We start from the raw sequence: 22,845 nt of genomic DNA, 5'->3' as shown, positions 1-22,845 counted from the left end.
TGAATGAGGAATTCTGTAATCTTTGATATACATAATACTTTAGAAGAAGATTCAAAGTTAAATGATACAATTTAAATTTTAAGTATTCAAATTCTTAATGACTAATGTCAGAAATATTCCAGGGAAACTTCCTTTATTTCTAAAGATTATGTATATTTAAAATGGACTCCTACCTTCACCAGATCACGCCTGCCATATCTGAGCTAAGTGTAACCAGAATTTACTGCTCCTAATTTGGTCCCATTTCTTCCAGACCACTGCAGCCAAAATTCCAATAACCAGAACATTTGCTGTGTTCTGTAGGCATATGAAGTATTTTATTTAGACTGTTTCTAAGGATTCTGTGTCAAAAGATTTACATGCAGCATTCAAGATTACTTGAATGAATACAGTCTAGTCTTTGAGAGGTCATGTATCATCAAGGTCTGTAGAGTTTTCATTATCATTTGCAACAAGCGCTTCTCTATTCTCGTAAGTCCAAAAGCCATTCAGATCAATTAGAATAGTGGTGACTGTGTCTCCTTGATTACTGTTGATTAAATCCTGGAGAGAGATTTTCAAAGGATCCTTTGGTTTTACCATGTCAAAGATTTCATCCTGCAAGAGAGGAAGGAAAAAATACAATGAAATTTGCTATCTGATTCATTTAATTTCTATCACACAGTGATCCAAAATTTAGGGCTAGCACTTAAGCTTATGTAAAATTTTTTTGTTCTAGTTTTTCCTTTTTCATTTAACAGGCAATCCATCTCTTTCTATATACACAGAATTTTAGTGGAAGATTCCTTAGGTAGAGGCATACCCTTGAGGATATTTTGATTTCAGTCCAGACCACTGCAATAAAGTGAATATTGCAATAAAGCAACTTGTGAATTTTTTGTTTCCTAGTGCACTACAAAGGTTCATCTTTACACTATACTGCAGTCTGTTAAGTGTACAACAGCATTATGTGTAATAAAACGTACATACCTTAGTTAAAGAATATTGCTATACAAAAGAATGCAAACTATCATTTGAGCCTTCAACAAGTTGTAATCTTTTTGCAATAGTAATGTCAAACATCAGAGATCAACATATAGCTAATAATAACAATAATGAATGTTGTGAGAATTACCAAAATGTGAAACAGGGACACAAAGTGAGCAAATGCTGTTAAAAAAATGGCACCAACAGACTTGCTTGACTAAGGTTGCCACAAACCTTCTATTTATCAAAAAAAATTTTTTTTAAAGGTATGCCTGTATGTTTCTTATAAAGAAAGTGAAGCTCAGTTAAAGCTACATAGCTAATTAGTAGCAAAACTATCTAATGTAGTGTTCTTTGAATATGTGGTAACTGCTTATATTTTTCTGTTGTCTTCTAATTATGGATAAAGCAAGGCCTTGATTTAATGCAGATTTGGCTCAAAGTAAAAACTTAAATGTTTCCGAGCCAAGACAGGGACAAAGCTTCATTTCCAATAATGTCAACGTTTTACTCTGGACCTGGAATGGATAGGGGGACTATTAAAGAATTAGTCTTCCACAATGACACTAAATGGTGATAAAAATAACTAGATGGAAGAACCTTTTCTATATTATTGAGTGCACTATAAGATTACTTATGGGGAATCAGTACATGTTTTCTAATCTGCTTATAGTAAAACCACTCAATGTATTTAGTAGTATTTAAATTACATTTTTAAAGACTAGAACAATTCAGGTAAATGTATGACTTTTTAATCTGGTGTGTATGTGAAATTTCCTTTTCCCCGTTGGTGGCAGTATAAAATGACTCGTTTTTAAATTGCCAGTTGCATAGTTTCAAATTTGTCTCATTTATATTAAACTGACATAGCCTTTTATTATATTTGGTTAAAATGGGATGGGTTATTTTATTACATTACTTCACCTGAACCAGTACTGGATATCCCCATGTGTTTTACAGCTGATGAAAGTCTGATTACTAAAATGTTAAGTAGTGGCATGTGTTTCAAATAGTAGTAGTTTTCATACAGTAAGACTGATGTCTCCTTAAACAATACCAAAGCAAGCAAGCCCTCTGGAGTGGACTAAAAAAGTGCCTGAACCTAAACAGTTTGCCCAGATTCAGTTTATGGTGGAACAGACTGCCAAAAGATACAGGCTGTACTGATTCTCTTAATTTTCAATCTGAATGAACGCTTCTAAGGAGAACACAAGACTGACACTGTTAAAATGTTAAATTGTGCAAATCATTAGTCCCATTATGGTCTCAGTCTCTAATAACTTAAATATTACTTCAGAACAAATAACTGCAAATACTTGGTTCAGTATATCATAAGGTGCTTTCAGGTAAAAACTTCATTTAATACAAATGATTATCTGCTGTAAATTATGTAAATTAAAGAAAAAAGTAACCTTGACGTCTTGAAATGAAACAGGATCCTGTCCATGAATTTTCATTAGTTCTTGTATGGCCTGTATTTAATAGAAATAAATGCTTAGACAAAAAATAAAATACACAACATTCCCTGTCCTGTTCCCATGGCCCCCTTTCTAGTTCTGTTTCCTATCCTATCAGACCATAAGTCTCACTGTTTTAACCATCCTTGCCAATTTTCTCAAATTCCTTGACCTTGCTTTATATCTATTGAGCAAAACCTAAACACTGGGTGTAGTCATCAACTTTTCTAGACCAACACCTTAGTTATGGAGAACTTCATAAGGAAAGTATACAAGAGTACAGATTACTACTATGTAAGAACGGTCTCCAACCCCAAACAGGCCTGAGAACATGGCCTTGCAATTTTGTTAGGACCTGCTCCTCCCATGTTCCAGGAACGCTGTTCACACCTTCACATTCTTTAAGGCACCCAGTTTCCCACCTCCCCTCCCACCCTATACTTCAGATTCTTGACAGAAGAAAATGGAGGTAAACCTCCCTCAAATTATTTTATGAACTTTAACAAAAAAAAAGACTGAAGAAACTGTGGTGATCCAGTTGGACTAACAAATATTTTAGGTGGGAGTCATTCACTGGAAAATGTGGAAGCTTAAAATTCTTGGAAAATAATCAGTGAAATATGTCCTGAGTGCCAGTCTGTGGTTCACCTGACAGCAGTGTGCACGGGGCCCCTCTGCAGCATGCGGGAACCGAGTACACGCTCACCTACCGGAGCAGGTGACCTAGAGTGCACATGCGGGCCTGGCTTTATCACCGGGATACTGATGCACAGAGGCTTTACACACAGCCAGGCTCGGCGCCAGTAACTTTACCTTAGCCCGTACAACAAAGTCTAAAACACATGTATAAAGTATTTTCAGTGTATTTAATAAATAAAATATCACAAGAGTAGAAGATACTTTAAAGAAAGAGTTGTGAAAAGGGATTGAGTAGTTTGAAAGATATATTTACTGTGTTTTCCTAAAACTGAATTTTCATTTAATAGGTCTGCTTAAAGCAGTGGCATACCGATGATGGGTGGTATTAGATTCTCAGATTAGTCATGGATATAAGTCCATGTGGCATTCAATTTTTAAAAAATGCGTCCTCATACTGGATGTAATATATTTTATCCTTATAATAATCTGTAGTCATTACTACCTAGAAAATCATAAGAGAAAGAAAGCCTTTCAGGGAATTTAACATGAAATTATGAAGTATATACTCTGAAACTCAGAAATCAGACAAAGTTATTTTAGGAGTATCATAAAATTTTTAAATGGTAGAAAAAAGCTTCCAGGGGAAAATGGTTTATGACAAAAATGTGAAAATTTCCATTTTTACTCTTTAAAAAAAATATCAAAAAGAAAAAGTCTTGTTACCATTGATCTTAACCATATAAAAACCAGATGGTCTTCTGAAAACTAGCTATGTGGCAATGGAGTGGAACAGTACTGTACAAAACCATTCCATCAAGTAGAAAAGCCACCATTCAAACTGAGGAATGATTTATCTTAAAAGGGTGGACATTCCTACATTTACACCTGCTACAGCTGAATACTTATCAGATACAATCAAATTCCACTCCAGAGCTCATCATGCTATTCTCTGAGACCACCTATGGCACAGAAGTATTTCAGCAAATCTATTTCACACTGAAATGTGAATTTTAGCCAACTTTTAAATTTATATTTGTTATAGCATAGCAATTAAAAGAATTTACAACTACCAGGTTGGCAAAACTTCTGTGGAAAGGAGTTCCCTTTTCTGAACATGTAATTAAGGTTTCTATAGAATTTTACATACTAGTTTTTGATCACCAAGAGCACAGAATTTCTCAGGCATGTTTTTATCTCCAGTGGTTAATAAGCCTGACATGTATTTATACACTTTTAAAGTATCTTACAACTAATCAAATCAGCACTGATTTAGCCCATTTATATTTTAAAAAATAGAGAAACCTAAAACCAGACTCATTTCCTTCTGAAATGTGTTATATAAACCCTTCTGCTAAATTTAACCACCCCAAGTTAGGTAAAATTGTCACTTGGTAGATAATTTAAACCAGGCTGTATAACAAAGATACACTTACACAAATGAGACTTACCCTAAAGAAATAATTAAGGGAAAAGACATTCAGATACCCTTTGTTCTCAATGTCAAGTAACTTAAAAATATACTGCAGAGCTGCAGGTTCTTTTCGGTTTTCTAATGCAAGAACAAAATCCAGGTAGGTCTTATAGTCCTAGAGAAAAGAAAATGATGTTCATTAGAATCCTTATTTATAATTAGTAATTAACTTTTCAAATGAATGTCTGATGATTGGAGGCTATTTTGTAATCAAAGATGGCAATTTTTTAATATGAAATGAGAAATTCATACTTAACTATACTTAATGTTGGTTTCTAGGAATTCTATACACTGCAGTTAACCTGTACAGACAGTTTTTGGGGGCACAGCCGATTTTCTTACGAGATTTGCTGTGTTAAATCATAATTTTCATTCATTAGGCTTTTGAAATGGACAGAAGAGTGACAGGTATTGTGTATTGCCACTAAATTTATATTTTCAGTTCAGTGTGGTTGTCTGAAATACTGTTTTGAAATTTTAATTCAGATGATTTCCAATAAGTCATTTTTTTTTTCAGTAAGTCATCTTAAGAATGCCAGATATTCTACTGTGATCTGACACTGTTCTCATCCAAAAGGGAGCAAAAGGATACAAATGAAGGTTAAAAAGACATGAAGAGAACAGAAAGCTTTTTCTACGAAAAAAGTGTAGTCACAGATTACTTTTTTTGCATGGTTAAAAGAAGTAAAGTACTTCAGAGATTTTCACTTGGGAAAAAAATGTTTATAATCTTGGAAAGGACTTTTTTAGGCTAAGATTAAGAATTCTTTTCTGATAAACTATGTATATAAGAGCTAGAGATGCAGCCTTATCATGGTCTAAACTCTACGCCTAACTGTAGCTTCTGATTTTCTTTATTCATCACGTCATTAGTATACTCCAAGCTTCTCACTGTTTAGGCAGCTGTGAGAGTCACGAAGCTGTTTCTGTGCCTTTCCTCTCTTTTCTTTTGGCAGTTGGTTAACAATGGTGTCATTTAGAAAACTGTTATTGAAGCTAATGATAAAACCTAAAACCCTGATTCTCTGCTGACAGTATGACTATTTCTTAAGCATCATTGGTTTGAAAAAGTTATCAGAGCCTTAACACACATTTTTAATAGCAAGAATGGTGACTTAAAAATGCTATTAAAAAAAATGCTATTTAGAATTTTCTTCTCAAGTATATATTTTGCATTGTTGTGATAAAAGGACAGGCACATGTTAGCAAATCTTTAGCTACTAAGGTAGTCACTTAGAATAATAGAAGCTGATTCTTAGATTTAAATCATGGCATATATGGTACTATATCTGACCTGGTAATTCAATGAGTGAACCATCTATATGAAAATAGTCAATAGTATTTACCTGTTTTGCAGATTTTTATTTTTTTTACTAGCCTGCAACATTCCTCTACAATAGGTGCACCAACAATGAAATGAACAAAATAGTAAAAATTTCTATTTTTCCTGAGTCCATAAGGGAAGTAATGTTTTTAAGCAAATTTACCTTAAGATCAAAGGCTCTGAATCTCAAACAATTTGATCAGTTCACACTTCTTAAGATACTGTTATACACTGACAAGAAAATACTGCCGTATCACATCAAGAAAAAGGCTTTTGTGATTAAATATGGACAGAGGTCCTAAACAGGCATTTTTCTGAAGAAGATATCAGATGGCCAACAGGCGCATGGAAAGATGCTTGATATCACTAGTCATTAGGGAAACACAAATCAAAATCAATGAGATCACCTCACACTGTTCAGAATGGCTACCATCAAAAAGAACTAATGACTTCCCTGGCAGTCCAGTGGTTAAGACTTGGTACTTCCACTGCATAGGGCATGGGTTCAATCCCACTAAGACCCCACATGCAAAAACAAAAAATCAAATAAACAAAAGATAACTAAAGTGTTCAAAGATGTGGAGAAAAGGGAACATTCATGTGCTGTTAGTGGGAATGCAAATTGGTCCAGCACGATGGAAAACAATATGGAGGTTCCTCAAAAAATTAAAGATAGAACTATATGATCCAGCAAATCTATTCCTGGATGTTTATGTGAAGAAAATGGAAACAGTTGTTTGGAAAGATACGCACCCCAGTGTTCACAGCAGCAATACTTACATAAGCCAAGATATGGAAACAGCCTAAGTGTCCATCGACAGATAAGTGGATAAAGATGACATGGTATATATACAATGGAACATGACTCAGCCATAAAAAGAATGAAATCTTTACACAGGGAATATAGTCAATATTTTGCCATAACTTTGGTATGTAATCTATAAAAATATTGAGTCACTATGTTGTATACATGAAACTAATATAACATTGTTATTCAACTATATTTCTATTTTTAAAAAGGGCTTTTGGAAATTGTGGGAGTCCAAATTTTCTAAACTCAGAGGTTTAGACTACTACCATTTCTCCATCATAAGTGAGACACTCCTGGAAAACACGGTCCAAGAAGACATTGGTCATGGTTGCTGTTCCGTAGCGGGAGAGTTCTTCTTTACTGAGCATGCCATTGTGGTCCTTATCAAGGTTCAAATACTGGCCTTGGGAAGAGAGACAATAAAAAGACACTTATGACCAAAAGAAACAAAGTTATTTTTATTAATATTTTGATTTTTAAACTAATTTTGTTACAGTCACAGTAGACACCTGCTATTCCTTTAATCTCTATCAGAACAATGTTAAGCCAGAAACCAGTCAAAGAAAATTCATCATGCCTTTATGCTATTTCATTTACATTATTTGTTTTCAGTTTGCAACCTTTTAGAACTTTCCTAGGATTCTAAATTAGATGGAGGTAGGGGGTCAACCAACATAAAGCACTGGAATGCTGGCACTTGAAAGCAGAGGTCAAGGTTGTCAAAACAAGTCAGATCACTCACTAGAACAGTGTAACAGACTAATGAAATTCAAGAAAAAAGCAAACTAGGTCCAAAGACATCCCTCTGTGGACCCTGAGAGCAGCATTTTATCACAATGCAAGTTCATAGGTGATGTTCATGTTAATGTTCCTGAGTCAACAATAGTCAAACCACATTCCTTATGTTAAAGTGCTCGAAATGTATTAAGAGTCACAGAAATATAAAACACTGGCAGTTTGCTGTGCAGCAGAGCTTGGCACAACATTACAAATCAACTCTTAAAAATATACACACATACACATACATGTATATAAAATGCTGGTATTTAAACAAGTAAAATTTGGTAATCTAGAATAGACGCTCTTAAGGAAATTAGAATACTTTGATCTTAAGGTAAACTGTGCTGTGCTGTGCTTAGTCACTCAGTCGTGTCCGACTCTGCCACCCCATGGGCCGTGGCCCGCCAGGCTCCTCTGTCCACAGGGATTCTCAGGCGAGAATACTGGAGTGGGTTGCCATGCCCTCCTCCAGGGAATCTTCCCAACCCAGGATTCGAACCCAGGTCTCATGCAGTGCAGGTGGATTCTTTACTGCCTGAGCCACCAGGGGTGCCCTAAGGTAATCAGGCTATGTATAAAACTGTCCTTTGAATAGAAGTTAATGAAACATTTACTGAAGAACAGATAATTCAAATTTTAGCATTATGATAAAAACATACCATACACCCTTAGGGCAGAAGGAGCAGAAAACCAATTTGTTTCTTGACTCTCCTTGGATAGTTCCTCATCCCTTAACTAGATGAACAAAGAGACATAATTAGAAGACAGCAACTATCAAGTGATAGAATTAAGTAATTTAAAAATATACTTACCTCCAATAAATCATCTAGGAAGCTGCATGCTAAAATATCTTGAATTTTTATCTTCCCTTTAAAGAACAGAAACACAATTAATTTTAAAAATAAGAGCAACTCAATTTTATAAAAATGTTGTTTTAGAAAAGCAATCACACAATTGGTATTTTAAAGCTTCCTAGCTCTCATGTTCTAAAGTCCTTACTATATATTGTTGTTAAAAGGGAAATCTGCAAGGTATAGTTAATAAAATCTCATATAGACATGTCTACCTATATACCACCAAATATATATCCAATTGATAAATTCCAAAATTACATTGATACAAGATTCCAAAAAAAGTTGAGTTAATTTTTTTGGTGGTTATAGATATGATACTATTAGTAGTCAAATAAAGAGACTGTCTCCAATTTCCTTTGGAGGTTCTGGAATAGAAAACAGTATAAAGCGTGGTTAAGAGTAGAGAGATGGGATTTAAGTACCATTTCTAGACATGCAATCTATCTAAGTCTCAGCTGCTTTATATATAAAATGTGGATAATAATACCTTCTTTATGGAGTTGAGAAGGAAATGAATTGTAAACTGCTTAGCACAGTACTCAGTACATAATAAACAGTCAAAACTGTTCGCTATTATTTTGTAAATTTCAAAGGGAAAAGATGTGTATGTCTGTAACAAAGGCATTTAAAAAAGACTGACAGCTACCCCATACTGTGACGGATTCACACAGCTGCACTTTCAAGGACCTAAAAGAACCAAGGACTTTGGTTTGGGCCTCCTGTCCCTTCCTCTGTCCCAGTCTAGCAGGTTAGAACAGTTGATAGAGTGTACTGTTAAAACATGAGGCAAAATTTACAAATCTGATCCTCGTATAGGATGGTTAACTTGAGAATGAGAAAAATACATTATGGCTAAACGGTCCTCCTATCTCCCAATTCATATTTTTCATCAAAAAGAATAATTCTCCAGTATATTACCCATTAGGGCTAGCAAATATATCAACACCTGGCTTCTTTAAACTGGAAAGAACCATAGGTTACCTAGTTGGTACTTCATTTTAAAGACAAAGAAATTGTAAATGGTTATGTGACATGCCCACTGTCATATAGCTGATGGTGGTTGGTGCAAGTAAATCAAAAGATCTAGATATCAAAATATTTATATATCAGTGGCAATGACATGTTATGAAAATAAATTACATTTTAAAGACTTAACTCTAGTTATTGAGATTTAGAAAATATCTAAGTTAGATAAGATTTTCTTTTACCTGTTCTTAGAGGGTCTAAAAAGAAGAAGAACTTTCGAACTGCTGTACAAACATAAAAGGAGTAAAAAGATTTTTCCAGCCCATCTAACTGTGGCAAAGTAGGGATAAGTTCCAATATGTAGTTTTCTAAATCCTGAAAGAACAAAACAAAATACAATTTTACAGTGTTAAAATGTCTGATCTTGATTTTTCATTAGATACTAAAATACAATTTCAGTCCTAAAATTATTCAGCATTGAAACTATAATAATGAAATAAATTTATAACTGTATTAGTGGTGAAGTTATTTTATATATGCCATTTATTTATATCTTAATATATTTTTGAATAGGTAACACATTCTACATAGTTCCAAATACAAAAGAAACAAAAAAGTATTCATTGAAGTTTCCTTCCCACCTATTTCTTCTCCCCAGAGGTAACCTATATTATCAGTTTTTGATATATCTGTCCAAAGATAACCGATACACATATAAGCCAATACATATATATGTATATTTCTTTTCCTTTTTTACACAGGATGTAGCAGCAGACCATGAAAATTCTTCTCTATCTTCCTTTTATTATTTAGCAATATACTTTGTAGTCATTCCATTTTGGCTCTCAAAGAACTTCTACTCTTTAAAATATAGCTGTGTATTATTTCACTGTATGAATGTACCATAATCTAATGAACCAGTCTTCTACTAATGGACATCTACACTGTTTATAATCTTTTGCAACACTAAAATACTATAGAGAATACACTGGCAGTCCAATGGTTAGGGCTCCATGCTTCCACTGCAAGGGGTACAGGTTGGATTCCCTGGTCAGAGAACTATGACTCCACATGCCACTCAGCATGGCCAAAAAAATAAGTAAATAATGTATTACAGGGACCAAGGTAATTTTTCACTCATAGATACTATGGGAGAATATAGGACATTAACTTCTGTAAGTTGAATTGCTGGGTCAAAGCATGTGCACATTTATAATTTTGATAGACATCAGCAAACTTCACACTTCCCCAGGAAGGACATATTGACTTCACACTAACAGCAGCATCGTGAAGGCTCTATCAACAGCTTCCAAATTGTGCCCCAGGACTGATACACTAAACTCAAGGGGGTGCAGCAAGATACTATAAATTAAAGGAAACACAGCGACATCTATTGGATACTGCACAACATGTCACCATGGGCTAGAGCTATGAATTCAAGGTCATTCACATTTCAATCACATTAGTTTGAAATTTATTCCTTTTGATAACATCTATTCTTGCTCAGACGGTAAATAATCTGCCCGCAATGTGGGACCCCTGGGTTTAATCCATGGGTGGGGAAGATTCCCTGGAGAAGGGAATGGCAACCCGCTCCAGTATTCTTGCCTGCCACATCTCATAGGCCAAGGAGTCCATAGGGTCACAAAGAGTTGGACATGTCAGAGCTATTTTCACCTGACTCCATTTCATCCTTGCAAAGCTAGGTTTTTGGTGGTTGCTGTGATAAAGCAAGTATCATGTGAAAATTAGTGTGGCAAAGGAATCAAGGATGACTGTGTCCAACCCAGGGCTGAGTAACTGTACAGTGCCAGCTAAAACTAATGGTTAATGGGCTTCCCTGGTGGCTCCTAGAGAAGGAAATGGCAACCCACTCCAGTCTTCTTGCCTGGAGAATTCGATGGACAGGGGAATCTGGTGGGCTACGGTCTGTGGGCTTACAAAGAGTTGGACGTGACTGAGCACACAGCACTGAGGGCTTGGTGGTAAAGAATCCGCCTGCCAGTGCAGGAGACTCAAATTCAATCCCTGGGTCAGGAAGATCTCATGCAGAAGGAAATGGCAAGCCCCTCCAATAATCTTGCCTGGGAAATCCCATGGACAGCAAAGTCTGGTGGGCTCTAGTAGGGGTCGCAACACAGTTGGACAAGACTTAGTGACTAAACAACAAAAACAACAACTGGTTCATAAATGGAGTTGTTAGGTATTTCTTTTGGCCATTTTTCTATGGAAAAAATGACTGAGACAATAAGGGTACCTCAGTGAACTGGAAAAGTTTGGGAAACCATGGTCTATTTTACATTCCTTCATTAAAGTCATTATCAAACTTTTTGATCTTTGCCAATCTGACAGGTGAAAAATGATATTTTAGTGTAGATCTATTTGGCATTTCTCTCATATAAAGTGAGGTTAACATTTTTTTCCCTATGATTAAGAAGCATTTGTATTTACTTTCTGCAAACTATTTATATCCTTTGCCCAGTTTTTACTGGGTTAACAGCCATTTTATTCTTGATTTCCAGGAGCTTTTTATCCACTAGAGTAATCGGTCATTTGTCTGTGAATAAGTTGCAGATATTTTTCTTGGCTTACTGTTTTCTTTTCTGTTTTTAAAAGTCTTTATTGAATTTGTTACAATATTGTTTCTGCTTTATGTTGTCTCCTTGACTGCTAGGCATGTAGGATCTTAGCTCCCGGACCACTTCCCCAACAACCACAGATCAAACCTGCACCCCATGCACTGGAAGGCAAGGTCTTAACCACTGGACTGCCAGGGAAGTCCCAACTTCTTGTTTTTACTTTGTTTATGATGGTCTTTGCTTTACAGATTTTTTAAAAAATTAGCTGAACTTGTTTTTTAGACTTTTCAGCTTTGTCATATTCAGAAAAGCTTTCCCTACTCCAAGATTATATATTTAAATGTCTCTCATGGTTTCTTATATTTTACAATTTTGTTACTTTTGCTTTATCCCTCCTGAAATATAGTGTTTCCACTTCCTCTGAGATACTTTATAATCTAAGTTGTATAGCCAATGGCATCTCATACATGGTGAGTTCAAAACTGGACTCTTATCATCCCCAACCCTGGTCCTCACCTATTTCCCCCATTCCACCATTTATTCAAAGTAAAAAATTTAAACTTGGTTCCTACCTTTTCTTTACCAAGGCCCCTGTGCTTTACCCCTAACATCTAATCCAGCAGCAAATTTTTGTTGTTGTTGGGGTGTGTATGTCCAAAATAAATACTAAATCGAACTATTACTGGCTTCTTCACAGACATCATCCTGGTCTGGGCCACTATCATCTCTCACCTGGACAACCACAGTAGTTTCCTAATTATTCATTGACTCTAGGCTCCTTACAATTCATTCTCCACACATCCAGTGATCTTTTAAAATGTAAACCAGGGAGGACCCTGGTGGTCTAGTGGTTAAGACTCTGCACTTCCACTGCAGGGGCCATGGGTTTGATTCTTGGTAAGGAAACTAAGATCCCACAGGTTGAGCAGCATGGCCAGGAAAAAAAAAAAAGAAACAAAATTTAAAATGTAAACTAGGGAGTTCACTGATGGCCTAATAGTTAGGAGTCTGGACTTTTACTACTGTGGCCTGGGTTCAATCCCTGCTCGAGGAACTGAGATTCACATGCTTTGTGGCCAATAAATAAATACAATGTAAACCATATCTGACAGAGTCAGCTTAAAAGCTCTCCTGGCTTCCTATTAGTCTCAAAATAAAATCCAAACTCCCTACCATGGCCTAATACAAGTGGCCCTGCCTACTTCTCCACCTTCCCCTTCTGTCAACTCTGGTGCTGTGCTGTGCTGAGTCGCTCAGTCATGTCCAACTCTTTGCGACCCCATGGACTGTAGCCCACCAGACTCCTCTGTCCATGGGGACTCTTTAGGCAAGAACACTGGAGTATGTTGCCATGCCCTCCTTCAGGGGACCTTCCCAACCCAGGGACTGAACCCACGTCTCCCACTTTGCAGGCAGATTCTTTACCATCTGAGCCCCCAGGGAAGCCCGAGAATCCTGGAGTGGGCAGCCTATCCCTTCTCCAGGGGATATTCCGACCCAGGAATCGAACTGGGGTCTCCTGCTCTGCAGGTGGATTCTTTACCAGCTGAGCTACTAGGGAAGCCCCTTGTTACTCTAACCCTTGCTCATATGCTCTAGACACACTGGCTTCCTTCTGTTTCTAAAACAGATCAGGTTTAACTGTGCCTTAGGGACACTGAACTTGCTATTTCCTTTGTACATTTTCATAAGGCTGGCTCATCCTTCACGGCTAAAACTCAGTCACTAGTTCAAAGAGGCACCTTTCATCTTATCTAAAATAGTTCTCCAACCCCAGTCATACTCTTTCCTAGGACCCTATTTTTTCCTTAGAACTTGTCAGTCTTTGAAATCATATTGCAGATAACTTAGTGTCTGCCTCCTCACTCTGTTAGGAAAAAAGCACCTTATTATACATTAAAGTAAGGCTTGACAATGTACCTAGCATAAATTAAATGTTTGGTAATTGCTTATTTAAGATTTAATAGTTGAATGAAAGTTTGCCTATACTACTCAAATTACAGATGTTGGCGCTGGAAATCACTTATCTTTTAAATAAGGGAGACACAAGTCTGGTTTCAAAAGGCAAAGCACCAAGGTTAGGAGAGAGGTTTTTTTCCTTTGAGAGAAATATTTCCTTTCATTGGCAGAAGGGAACATTATTCCCTTTTAAACACAACTATAGAGATACACTGTTGCTTTTTTCTCCCTATCCCTTTAATTTTTGTTTCTATTCATGGCAAGAGGCAAGAAGAGATAAGTTTTGTAAACCAACTAATGGCTGACAAGAATCCTCAGAGCTATAGAAGTATTCCAATATCTGACCTGAATAAGTATCAACAAATGGTTAATATGTCTTCCTTGCTATAGAGAGATGGATAGAACCAAGAACCTTTTACTGTCAAGTTGATCTAAACCTTAAAGGACAAGAACAGTACTGTGGCCCTAGAAAAGTTTTTAAGTATAAATGTTCAGTATGAGCTAATAGATTCTATCTATATAAATCTGGATAAAACAGAGTGCAACAAACTATAACAGGGAATCTGCATTTCTTTAAATCTTATATTTGAACATTTATCTAAGTGATTAATTATCCTGGTTCATATTTATGCATAACTCCATTCCCCTTTTATATATATTTGGGAAAAAAGCCTGCACTGAAAAGAAACATGTCCATATAATTAAGATAGTTACACTTCCAAGAAAAATAATGATTTGTATCATGAAGCTGTAATATAATTCTTTGCTGATAACCTGGCCTAACTACATTAGTACGTGTGTGTGTGTGTGTGTGTGTGTGTGTGTGTGTGTGTGTGTCTGTGCATGCTCAATTGCTCAGTCATTTCTAATTCTTCACAACCACCTAATGGGTAATAAATATCCTCTTGGTAACTGACCTTACAACCCAAACCTACAGGTGGGAATATAGTCACATAATTTTTCTTGTATTTCTTAAAAAAGGAAAAACTCCTTGCCCTTACATTATCTGTAATCTCAACATCCAGTGATAACTATTATTTAGCATTTTGGTGTCTAAAATAGTTATGAAAGTAGGTTAATACTTACAGATTCCCGAAGATACCCTTGTCCAGCAACATCATATAAACTGAGTCCTATTCTTGTTTGATGAAGCCAAACTGACAGTAAATGAGAAAATGAAATATAGTAATTATTAAGATCTATCCTTTGGTATATATATTCATAAAAGAAGGTAAAATTAGAAGGACAACCTAATTTAATAACTCCATAAACATATATTTTCTCACATATACTATTCATTAATCCAAAAACTGTTTGAAATAAATATACCATAGAATTAACTGCAGATATCAACAATTCTATTGTGCCTATAGTGACGTAAAGTTGATGCCCTTGAGAATTCCAGTGTTCCACCAAACAGGAGTGTAACGTTATGCCTTCAGTGAAGCAGATTTTATTCTACTGAGGTTAATTACTGCAACCAAATATCAGTTAAAGATGGTACACACAGGATTTGAAAAGTCATTATGGAACTTATAGGAATCATAACAACTCCATGTTGTTTAATAAAAACTCCTTCAGTACGCGGCTACAGTTTTGAGTTTGAAACTATCCTCTCGGGCAACTCAACCTGTAATATATTGGTGAAATGAAATTACCAGTGAATTAAAATATTTCAAATAACAATCCATTAAAATTCTTGGTTCAGCTTTTGATATATCTAGTTAGCTAGCATCTTCAGAAGAGGTTTTCGTTTTGTTTTTTTATAAACTTTTTTGTAATAGTGAACCCAAATGTATGGTAGAAAGTTTCAGCTCCAGTAAGTTCCAGGAGAGAATCATAATAATAGGAAAACAAATCTTGTTCAAAAGACAAGAAATTCTGCTATTCAAATTTAATAAAAGAGATGTTTGACATGGAAGGGATATTATAAAAGCAAAGACCCAAATTCTTGATTTTCAGATAGAAGGAGTTGAAGCAAAATGAAAATGGGAGTCACCTTTTCTCATGACATAATTAAAGAACTGCATGATGGAAATTCTTCCATAAGAATCTGTATGAAGGAGTTTAGCAAAGACTTTTGCTGTGAAAAATTGCCTAAGAAAAGAAAATAAATGTTAAATCATCTGCCAATATAATAAAAAAAATGACTTCTATATGATTTAGCAGAAAATAGCATAAATTCAAACAACTAAAAATCAAAGTAGAAGGAAAAAATCAAAGTGAGAACTATAGTTCAAAACTTAAAATATTAAGTCATACATCTTTAAATCCTATTGCCTTAAGAATGAGGGACTACAGTGTTGTAAATAAACTATATTATTTAACAACTTTATATCAATGTAATAGTCTTGACTATAAATAATTTTATTAAACTTTATTAGTTTAATGAAAAGTTGACTTAAATGATCATATCATTGACTTAAAATTCCACTAACATTTATTTGATGCATTTAAAATGCTTAATGTAACATACTCTTAATTATATTATTCTTACTTGCACTTTGGTCCAGCTTTTTCACCAACCTTTAAAAAATTTTCATAATTAATCATTGCTTCTTCTCCAATCATGGGTGGTGTCTGGTGTTTGTCCAGCAAAAACCATAAGTTCTTAGGAGAATTGCAGAAATTTTAAGAAATTTAAGATGTTATTATCAGTAAAACAAAAATTTAAAAGAATAGTTTAAAAATGTGTTATTTCCATTAAAATGATAGACTACTGTCTATCACTGGGGCTTCCCTGATAGCTCACTTGGCAAAGAATCTGCCTGCAGTGCAGGAGACCCCAGTTCAATTCCTGGGTCAGGGAGATCCACTGGAGAAGGGATCGGCTACCCACTCCAGTATTCTTGGGCTTCCCTTGTGGTTCAGCTGGTAAAGAATCCACCTGCAATGTGGGAGACCTGGGTCTGATCCCTGGGTTGGAAAGATCCCCTGAAGAAGGTAAAGGCTACCCACACCAGTATTCTGGCCTGGAGAATTCCATGGACTGTATAGTCCATGGGGTCACAAAGAGTCAGACACGACCTAGCGACTTTCACTTGCACTGTAGGGTCAAAATGCAAGGGTTAAAATGCCAGCCCTGTCTACAGACAGTCTTGGATGGTGGACTTAAGCTTCCTGTGTTTCAAATCTCATTTGTAAATAGGGATAATAGTCCCTACATCATACAGCTATATGGATAAAAGAGGAACTGTATATGAAAATTTTAGAAGTTAGTAAACACTCAATAAATGCTATTCTTAATTATGTTATTAGTAATCAAAGGATAATAGAAGATGATATTCTTAATATGAGTCCCTACAATAGTGGTTCTCAACTTTGGCCTCACATTAAAATTACCTATGGACTTAAAATACAAGACAAAACTCTCCTTGGGACACATAAGCTTTGCAGTTGATTCTGGTGGGAACCATCACTTCAGAGTCTGTGCTTTCAGCCACTCTGCACTACTGTCTCCATGTAGGCACCCTGGGGTCCCACATCACACATGTAGTACAAATAAAAAATGGCCAAGAATTATTCCATTCTTACCTGTAATTCTTCATTATCCAATAGTTCCCTGCTTTTCCTTTGCAGAAAGACAGCTCTGGATTCTTCTCTTAATTTCTGTAGTAAGACTTCATCTTCAGCTGGCAGCTAAAAATACACTGCAGTTAATTTCTACACTTAAATTCTAGACCATTGGATTATGTAAAATGTATCACTTCATGGCAAACCGATGGGGAAACAATGGAATTAGTGACAGACTTTATTTTTTGGGGCTTCAAAATCACTGCAGATGGAGACTGCAGCCATGAAATTAAAAGACTCTTGCTCCTTGGAAGAAAAGCTATGACCAACCTAGGCTAAAAAGCAGAAACATCACTTTGCCAACAAAGGTCTGTCTAGTCAAAGCTATGATTTTTTCAGTAATCATGTATGGATGTGAGAGTTGGACTACAAAGAAAGCTGAGCGCCTAAGAACTGATGCTTTTGAACTGTGGTGTTGGAGAAGACTTGAGAGTCCCTTGGACTGCAAGATCAAACCAGTCCATCCTAAAGGAAATCAGTCCTGAATATGCACTGGAAGGACTGATGCTGAAGCTGAAGCTCCAATACTTTGGCCACCTGATGCAAAGAACTGACTCATTGGAAAAGACCCTGATGCTGGGAGATTGAAGGCAGGAAGAGAAGGGGACGACAGAGGATGAGATGGTTGGATGGCATCGCTAACTCAACGGACATGAGTTTCAGTAAGGTCCAGGAGTTGGTGATGGACAGGGAAGCCTGGTGTGCTACAGTCCATGGGGTCGCAAAGAGTCGGACACAACTGAGTGACTGAACTGAACTGATCCGGTCTAAAAAACTATGTATGCTACTGTCTCAGAACTATTTTTTGTATCTCAATTTTGCTTAACTTCAAGTCATCATTTATTTTAAAAGTTAATTTAACAAAAAGAGATCCACAGAGAATTCAGTGATCAGCGAGGCCAGTTCTGCCTGGAAAAAGCTAACCATCTAGCCCAAGTTTCTTTTTTTTTGATCCAGAGTTTACTTAAAAATAAACACAACATTTAGTTCATCGCAGCACTGTTTATAATTGCCAGGACACGGAAGCAACCTAAATGCAGACGAATGGATAAGAAAGCTGTTGTACATATATACTATGGAATATTGCTCAGCCACTAAAAAGAATATATTTGAATCAGCTCTAATGAGATGGATGAAACTGGAGCCCACTATACAGAGTGAAGTAAGCCAGAAAGATAAACATCAATACAGTATACTAATGCATATATATGGAATTTAAAAAGATGGTAACGATAACCCTATATGCAAAACAGAAAAAGAGACACAGATGTACAGAACAGACTCTGGGACTCTGTGGGAGAAGGCGAGGGTGGAATGCTCTGAGAGAATAGCATTGAAACAAGTCTACTATCAAGGGTGAAACAGATCACCAGCCCAGGTTGGATGCATGAGACAAGTGCTCAGAGGGATGGGAAGACCCAGAGGGATGGGATGGGGAGGGAGGCGGGAGGGGGGATCGGGATGGGGAATACATGTAAATCCATGGCTGATTCATGTCAATGTGTGGCACTACAATACTGTAAAGTAATTAGCCTCCAACTAATAAAAATAAATGAAAAAAAAATAAACACAACATTTAGTATATGTCCACAATATATCAAACATCAATACACGCATTCTAATTTAATCCTACTAGCCCTGTGAGATGGATTTCATCACACTCAATTTAGAGGTAAGGAAATCAAGAGATGGATGACTATCAAGAAGGCATATGCAGTTAGTCAGTCCCAGACCCAAGATTTAAATCTTCGGACTTCCAGTCTATTTTAATTTTTTATGAGTTGTTTTCTTTGGTTCTTTGTTCCCCTCTGTCCTCATTTCTCAATGTTAATGACTTGCCCAAAGTTGTGCAACTAGCGTAATAAAACTTGCGTCTGGGTCTTCTGACATCAGGGATTCAGTGTATTTTATCTTCTCCATCTCATTTCCATTACTGGGTAGTTAGGTTATCTCTCCCTTAAGTAGACTTCAATGCTACTTCCTAGTGACTGCTAGGAGTAAAGTACTATGACAGATAATCAACGGAAGATAACCATCCCCAAACTAAATGTATCAGAATGTCATGCTCTTACTTTCCTTTATGACCCACCACTTTTTCTATTTTCTCAATGTAGCCCAAGTTTCACTTTATATTCAGAGAACACTGTTCCTAGTGCAACCTTAGACTGATACAGAATTAAATCAGGACTAGCTGAAGACTGACTTTTAGCCAAGTATGCCTGGTGAGATTGAATCACCTTACTTCTCAGAGATGGTCAAGCCAAAGTCTATGAATTGGCCTCCAAGGCAGAGGTTCTGCTTATTGTGGTGATTTCCCTAAGCTGGGCTTTAAGATGACTCATCCCAACAACTTCAAATAATTCACTTTGAGAATTTCTTTCTTTTATGTATCTTTGCCCCATCAAATAAAGCTGTGTAATCCATAATCCAAATTTGGGGCTATGATTTTACTTTATTTCTAAGAACTAAGATGCCATCCTTTCCCATCAAAGAGGAGGGAGAAGGAATAAGCATTAGGAGGTGAGGCTGGGCTTGAGACAAGAACTGTGTGCCCGTGGCTAGTCAACCAGCTAACCAGCCAAGGAGAGAAGTGGTGACCAAAGATGACAGGTAGTTTCTCTGAAGCAGTGGAGCGGAAAGAGAAGAAGAAACCAGGGAAAGAACATCCCATGAGTCCACATCTGCAGACCAGCAGCCACTTGGGACCTGGAAGAGGTCAGAGAAGAGACAGAAATGGGGGAAAGGCGGATTCCCTCAGGAACCACAAGGGGACAGCTGGTATTGGAAATACAGGAAAGTGGAGTCCTGGGAATGGAGTGATGTCAGCATCTGAAGGCTGTTTCTGGGTTAGTAAGATAACAATTTCACAATCCTGATTACATGAGATAATGAATATAAAATGTTCAAAAAAAAGAGTAGGTGGACACTCAACAAATGTCAATTCCCTTCGCAATCCCTCAGACTACAAAAATTCTCAGTTGTCTAACTGCCTCTGATTAAAAAAGTATGAAATGCAAAAAAGTAAAAAGAAAAGTATGTATGCTGTGACCTCATTTTTGTTAAACACACACATATAAAAATCTTTATTTCTCTGGCATTAGCTGTTTTTTCTCTTTTCCACAACAAATGTGGAACAGTCTCATAATTTTTCAAAGGCTGGGAGACAAAGTATTACAAAAAAGTTTCCAGTAAAATGATTCAAATAAAAAAAGTCTGTACTTGAAGTAATAAGTTAAAATTATCTGGATAGTCCACTTATATCAATACCTCACTCCTTAATGCAAGTGAAACATAGTATTTACTTTCTTTGCAAATAATGTTACAATTAATTGAGTTTAGAAGGCAACAGGTTTAAGAAACATTCAGCTAAAATTCCAAAGTTAACTTTATTATGGTAGCTACACTTTCCAGAATACTAAATAGGTCTTGTTCTTTTCAGTAGCCTTCGATTTTAGCTGTAAATAGCTTTCTGAAAGTCTTACTGTTTTATCTACAACCCTCTTCAAAGCCTTCTTTACCATTTTGGCACAAAGAAACATATAATTAAGTATAACTCTTAAAGTTTTCCACTCTCATCTATTTTTCAGTTTAGCCTTGAAGGTCAACTATAATAAAACAATATACAAAATTTAAAATATAATAAATTTATCTGTTTATAAAGTAAAAGATTTTTATCCCATTAAAAAAATTATACTTAATTTATAAACTCTGCAAGACATTTGCTTAGATATCACTTACCCTGTAATAAAACCGAGGAATGGTCTTATAGAATTCATTTGTGTTTTTTCTACCTCCTTTCCATTCTGAGTAATACTTGGTAAATAAATCCATTTCTTCATCTTTTAATTCTTGTTCACTTTTTTTTTCTGGTAACAAAACAGATTAAGGAGGGAAAGAACTTTTAAAATCAGACAATATTTTTTTTCAAGACATCTATACACTATGCTCTAATTACAGCACAAAAAAGGCCTTCACAATTGTGTTTAGATACTGAGCACCTATTAACTTTCTCAAAATATCAAGAATCACTATCTTGAAATAGTGATTTCAAGATATCACTGAAATAGCCTCTTCTACATCTTCAACCAGTTCTCAGATGCTCCCACTTCTTATCACTGTACTTGTCTCTTCCTCAAGTCACTGCCTCTCTTATAGACCTGATATGTTCTAATTCATTTAATCAAAAGTACTTTTCCAATGAGTCTATTCCTTGCATGAGGTGGGCAAAGTATTGGAGCTTCAGCGTCAGCATTGGTCCTTCCAACTGAACATTCAGGGTTGATTTCCTTACCTTACTACTTTCCTTCTCCTTACTACTCTTCTTCTAATCCCTTATTTCCAACTCAGTAAGTGCTACCACGATCAACTGAGCCCAGATCCCAAGAGTCACTCTCATTCTACCATTCACTTATTCTAGGGATACACAAGTATATGTGTGAGTGGATGAGTGCATGCACACGTGCATCTTTCCAGAGTCAGGGATACTGACTCTCACTAAGATAAAACTGAACAACAAAAAAATTTAAGAAGGTATACAGATATCCAAGCAGAAGAGCATTGCAGGCAAAAGAAACAGCCAGTGCCAAGGCACCAAAAAGGGGAGTATGCCTGGTGTATGCAGGGAAGGGGCAGGCAGCCAGTGAAGCTACAGCAGAATGAGCCAGAGGGAATAGCAGGTGAGGGAGAGTAGAAAAAGGAGCAGATAGGACATACTGGAGGATTGGAGGTTTGGGAGGTGAGAGGAGGAACTGCCTTGGACTGTAGGAGAGTCAGTGTCTAGGGACACACGAAAGAAGTGTAGCTGAGTGACTGAAACATGTACTTTAGGCTAGTGGACATGAATCAAAAGTGAGACAATTCAGCTGCCCTGGATGGAGGTGTGGAATAGGAATGATAGTTTTAACCAGACTGATTAGCCAACAAGTGTGAAGTAGAGGGAAAGAGACAAGGAAAAACGGATTATGAAGTCTAAAACAGGCAAGGAGGGAAGTAAAAAGTGTGACAATAAAAAGGCGGTAAGAGCAACGGAGTATAGGTTCCGGTAGGATCTAAGGGTTGTTGGCGCCGCGACTTTGAATTATCCCTCACAAGTCTAGATCAGGACCAAGCGAGTGTCTAGGTAGCTTTTCATTTCTGCAAATCCCTTCCCAGAGAAGTGTAGGTCAAACCCCTCTGGATCGCTGAACCACATCCCAGTCAGCCTCTTCAGTCAGGAGAGGTTTTACCTAAGGTGCTGCTCCTCCCCATCCATCGTCCCCCCAGCTCCCGGTGTTTGGGGCCAGGATCTCTCAGCGGGCGGCTCCTCCCAAACTCACTGTTTGGACTGGTGCTGGGCGTCGCTAACCGCCGGCGAAGAATTTCTTTCCAGTCCATGGCTGATTCCGGCCCACCAGTTCCCGCATTTGCTGTTTACTAACCGCTCCACCCCCTGCCAGCTCCGGCGTCAACACCAACCAGTCCCGTAAA

General features: G+C 36.7%; 1 protein-coding gene across 2 annotated transcripts; it reads right to left on the bottom strand.

Moving 5' to 3' along the window:
* Window positions 1-295: 295 nt before the first annotated feature.
* Window positions 296-22,776, bottom strand: PPP2R3C (protein phosphatase 2 regulatory subunit B''gamma). Of its 2 annotated transcripts, none has more exons than XM_020870558.2 (13): window positions 22,695-22,776; window positions 21,118-21,245; window positions 17,341-17,445; window positions 16,304-16,416; window positions 15,806-15,903; window positions 14,893-14,963; window positions 9,511-9,643; window positions 8,261-8,316; window positions 8,108-8,183; window positions 6,935-7,071; window positions 4,511-4,648; window positions 2,379-2,438; window positions 296-597 (listed from the first exon to the last, which is right to left on the bottom strand). In XM_020870558.2, exons 1-13 carry the CDS (start codon window positions 22,750-22,752, stop codon window positions 409-411), a joined length of 1,362 nt encoding a protein of 453 aa, XP_020726217.1. In that variant the 5' UTR covers window positions 22,753-22,776; the 3' UTR covers window positions 296-408. The 2 variants fall into 2 exon arrangements, with proteins under 2 accessions (XP_020726217.1, XP_020726218.1); XM_020870559.2 differs by lacking the exon at window positions 22,695-22,776 and adding an exon at window positions 22,605-22,688.
* Window positions 22,777-22,845: the final 69 nt, after the last annotated feature.

The sequence above is a fragment of the Odocoileus virginianus genome, chromosome 16 (genome assembly GCF_023699985.2).
Source record: "Odocoileus virginianus isolate 20LAN1187 ecotype Illinois chromosome 16, Ovbor_1.2, whole genome shotgun sequence".
NCBI classification, from domain to species: Eukaryota; Metazoa; Chordata; class Mammalia; order Artiodactyla; family Cervidae; genus Odocoileus; species Odocoileus virginianus.
The sequence above is the reverse complement of the archived record's forward strand: the minus strand, read 5'-3'. Positions and strand labels throughout refer to the sequence as shown.

Excerpts from the sequence above, each read along its gene's own strand:
- PPP2R3C (XM_020870558.2), bottom strand. The coding sequence starts at position 22,752 with ATGGACTGGAAAGAAATTCTTCGCCGGCGGTTAGCGACGCCCAGCACC. Across the intron at positions 21,246-22,694 it reads GCCCAGCACCAGTCCAAACA|AAAAAAAAAGTGAACAAGAA; the intron begins GTGAGTTTGGGA and ends TTTTGTTACCAG. Across the intron at positions 17,446-21,117 it reads TTCCTCGGTTTTATTACAGG|CTGCCAGCTGAAGATGAAGT; the intron begins GTAAGTGATATC and ends GTGTATTTTTAG.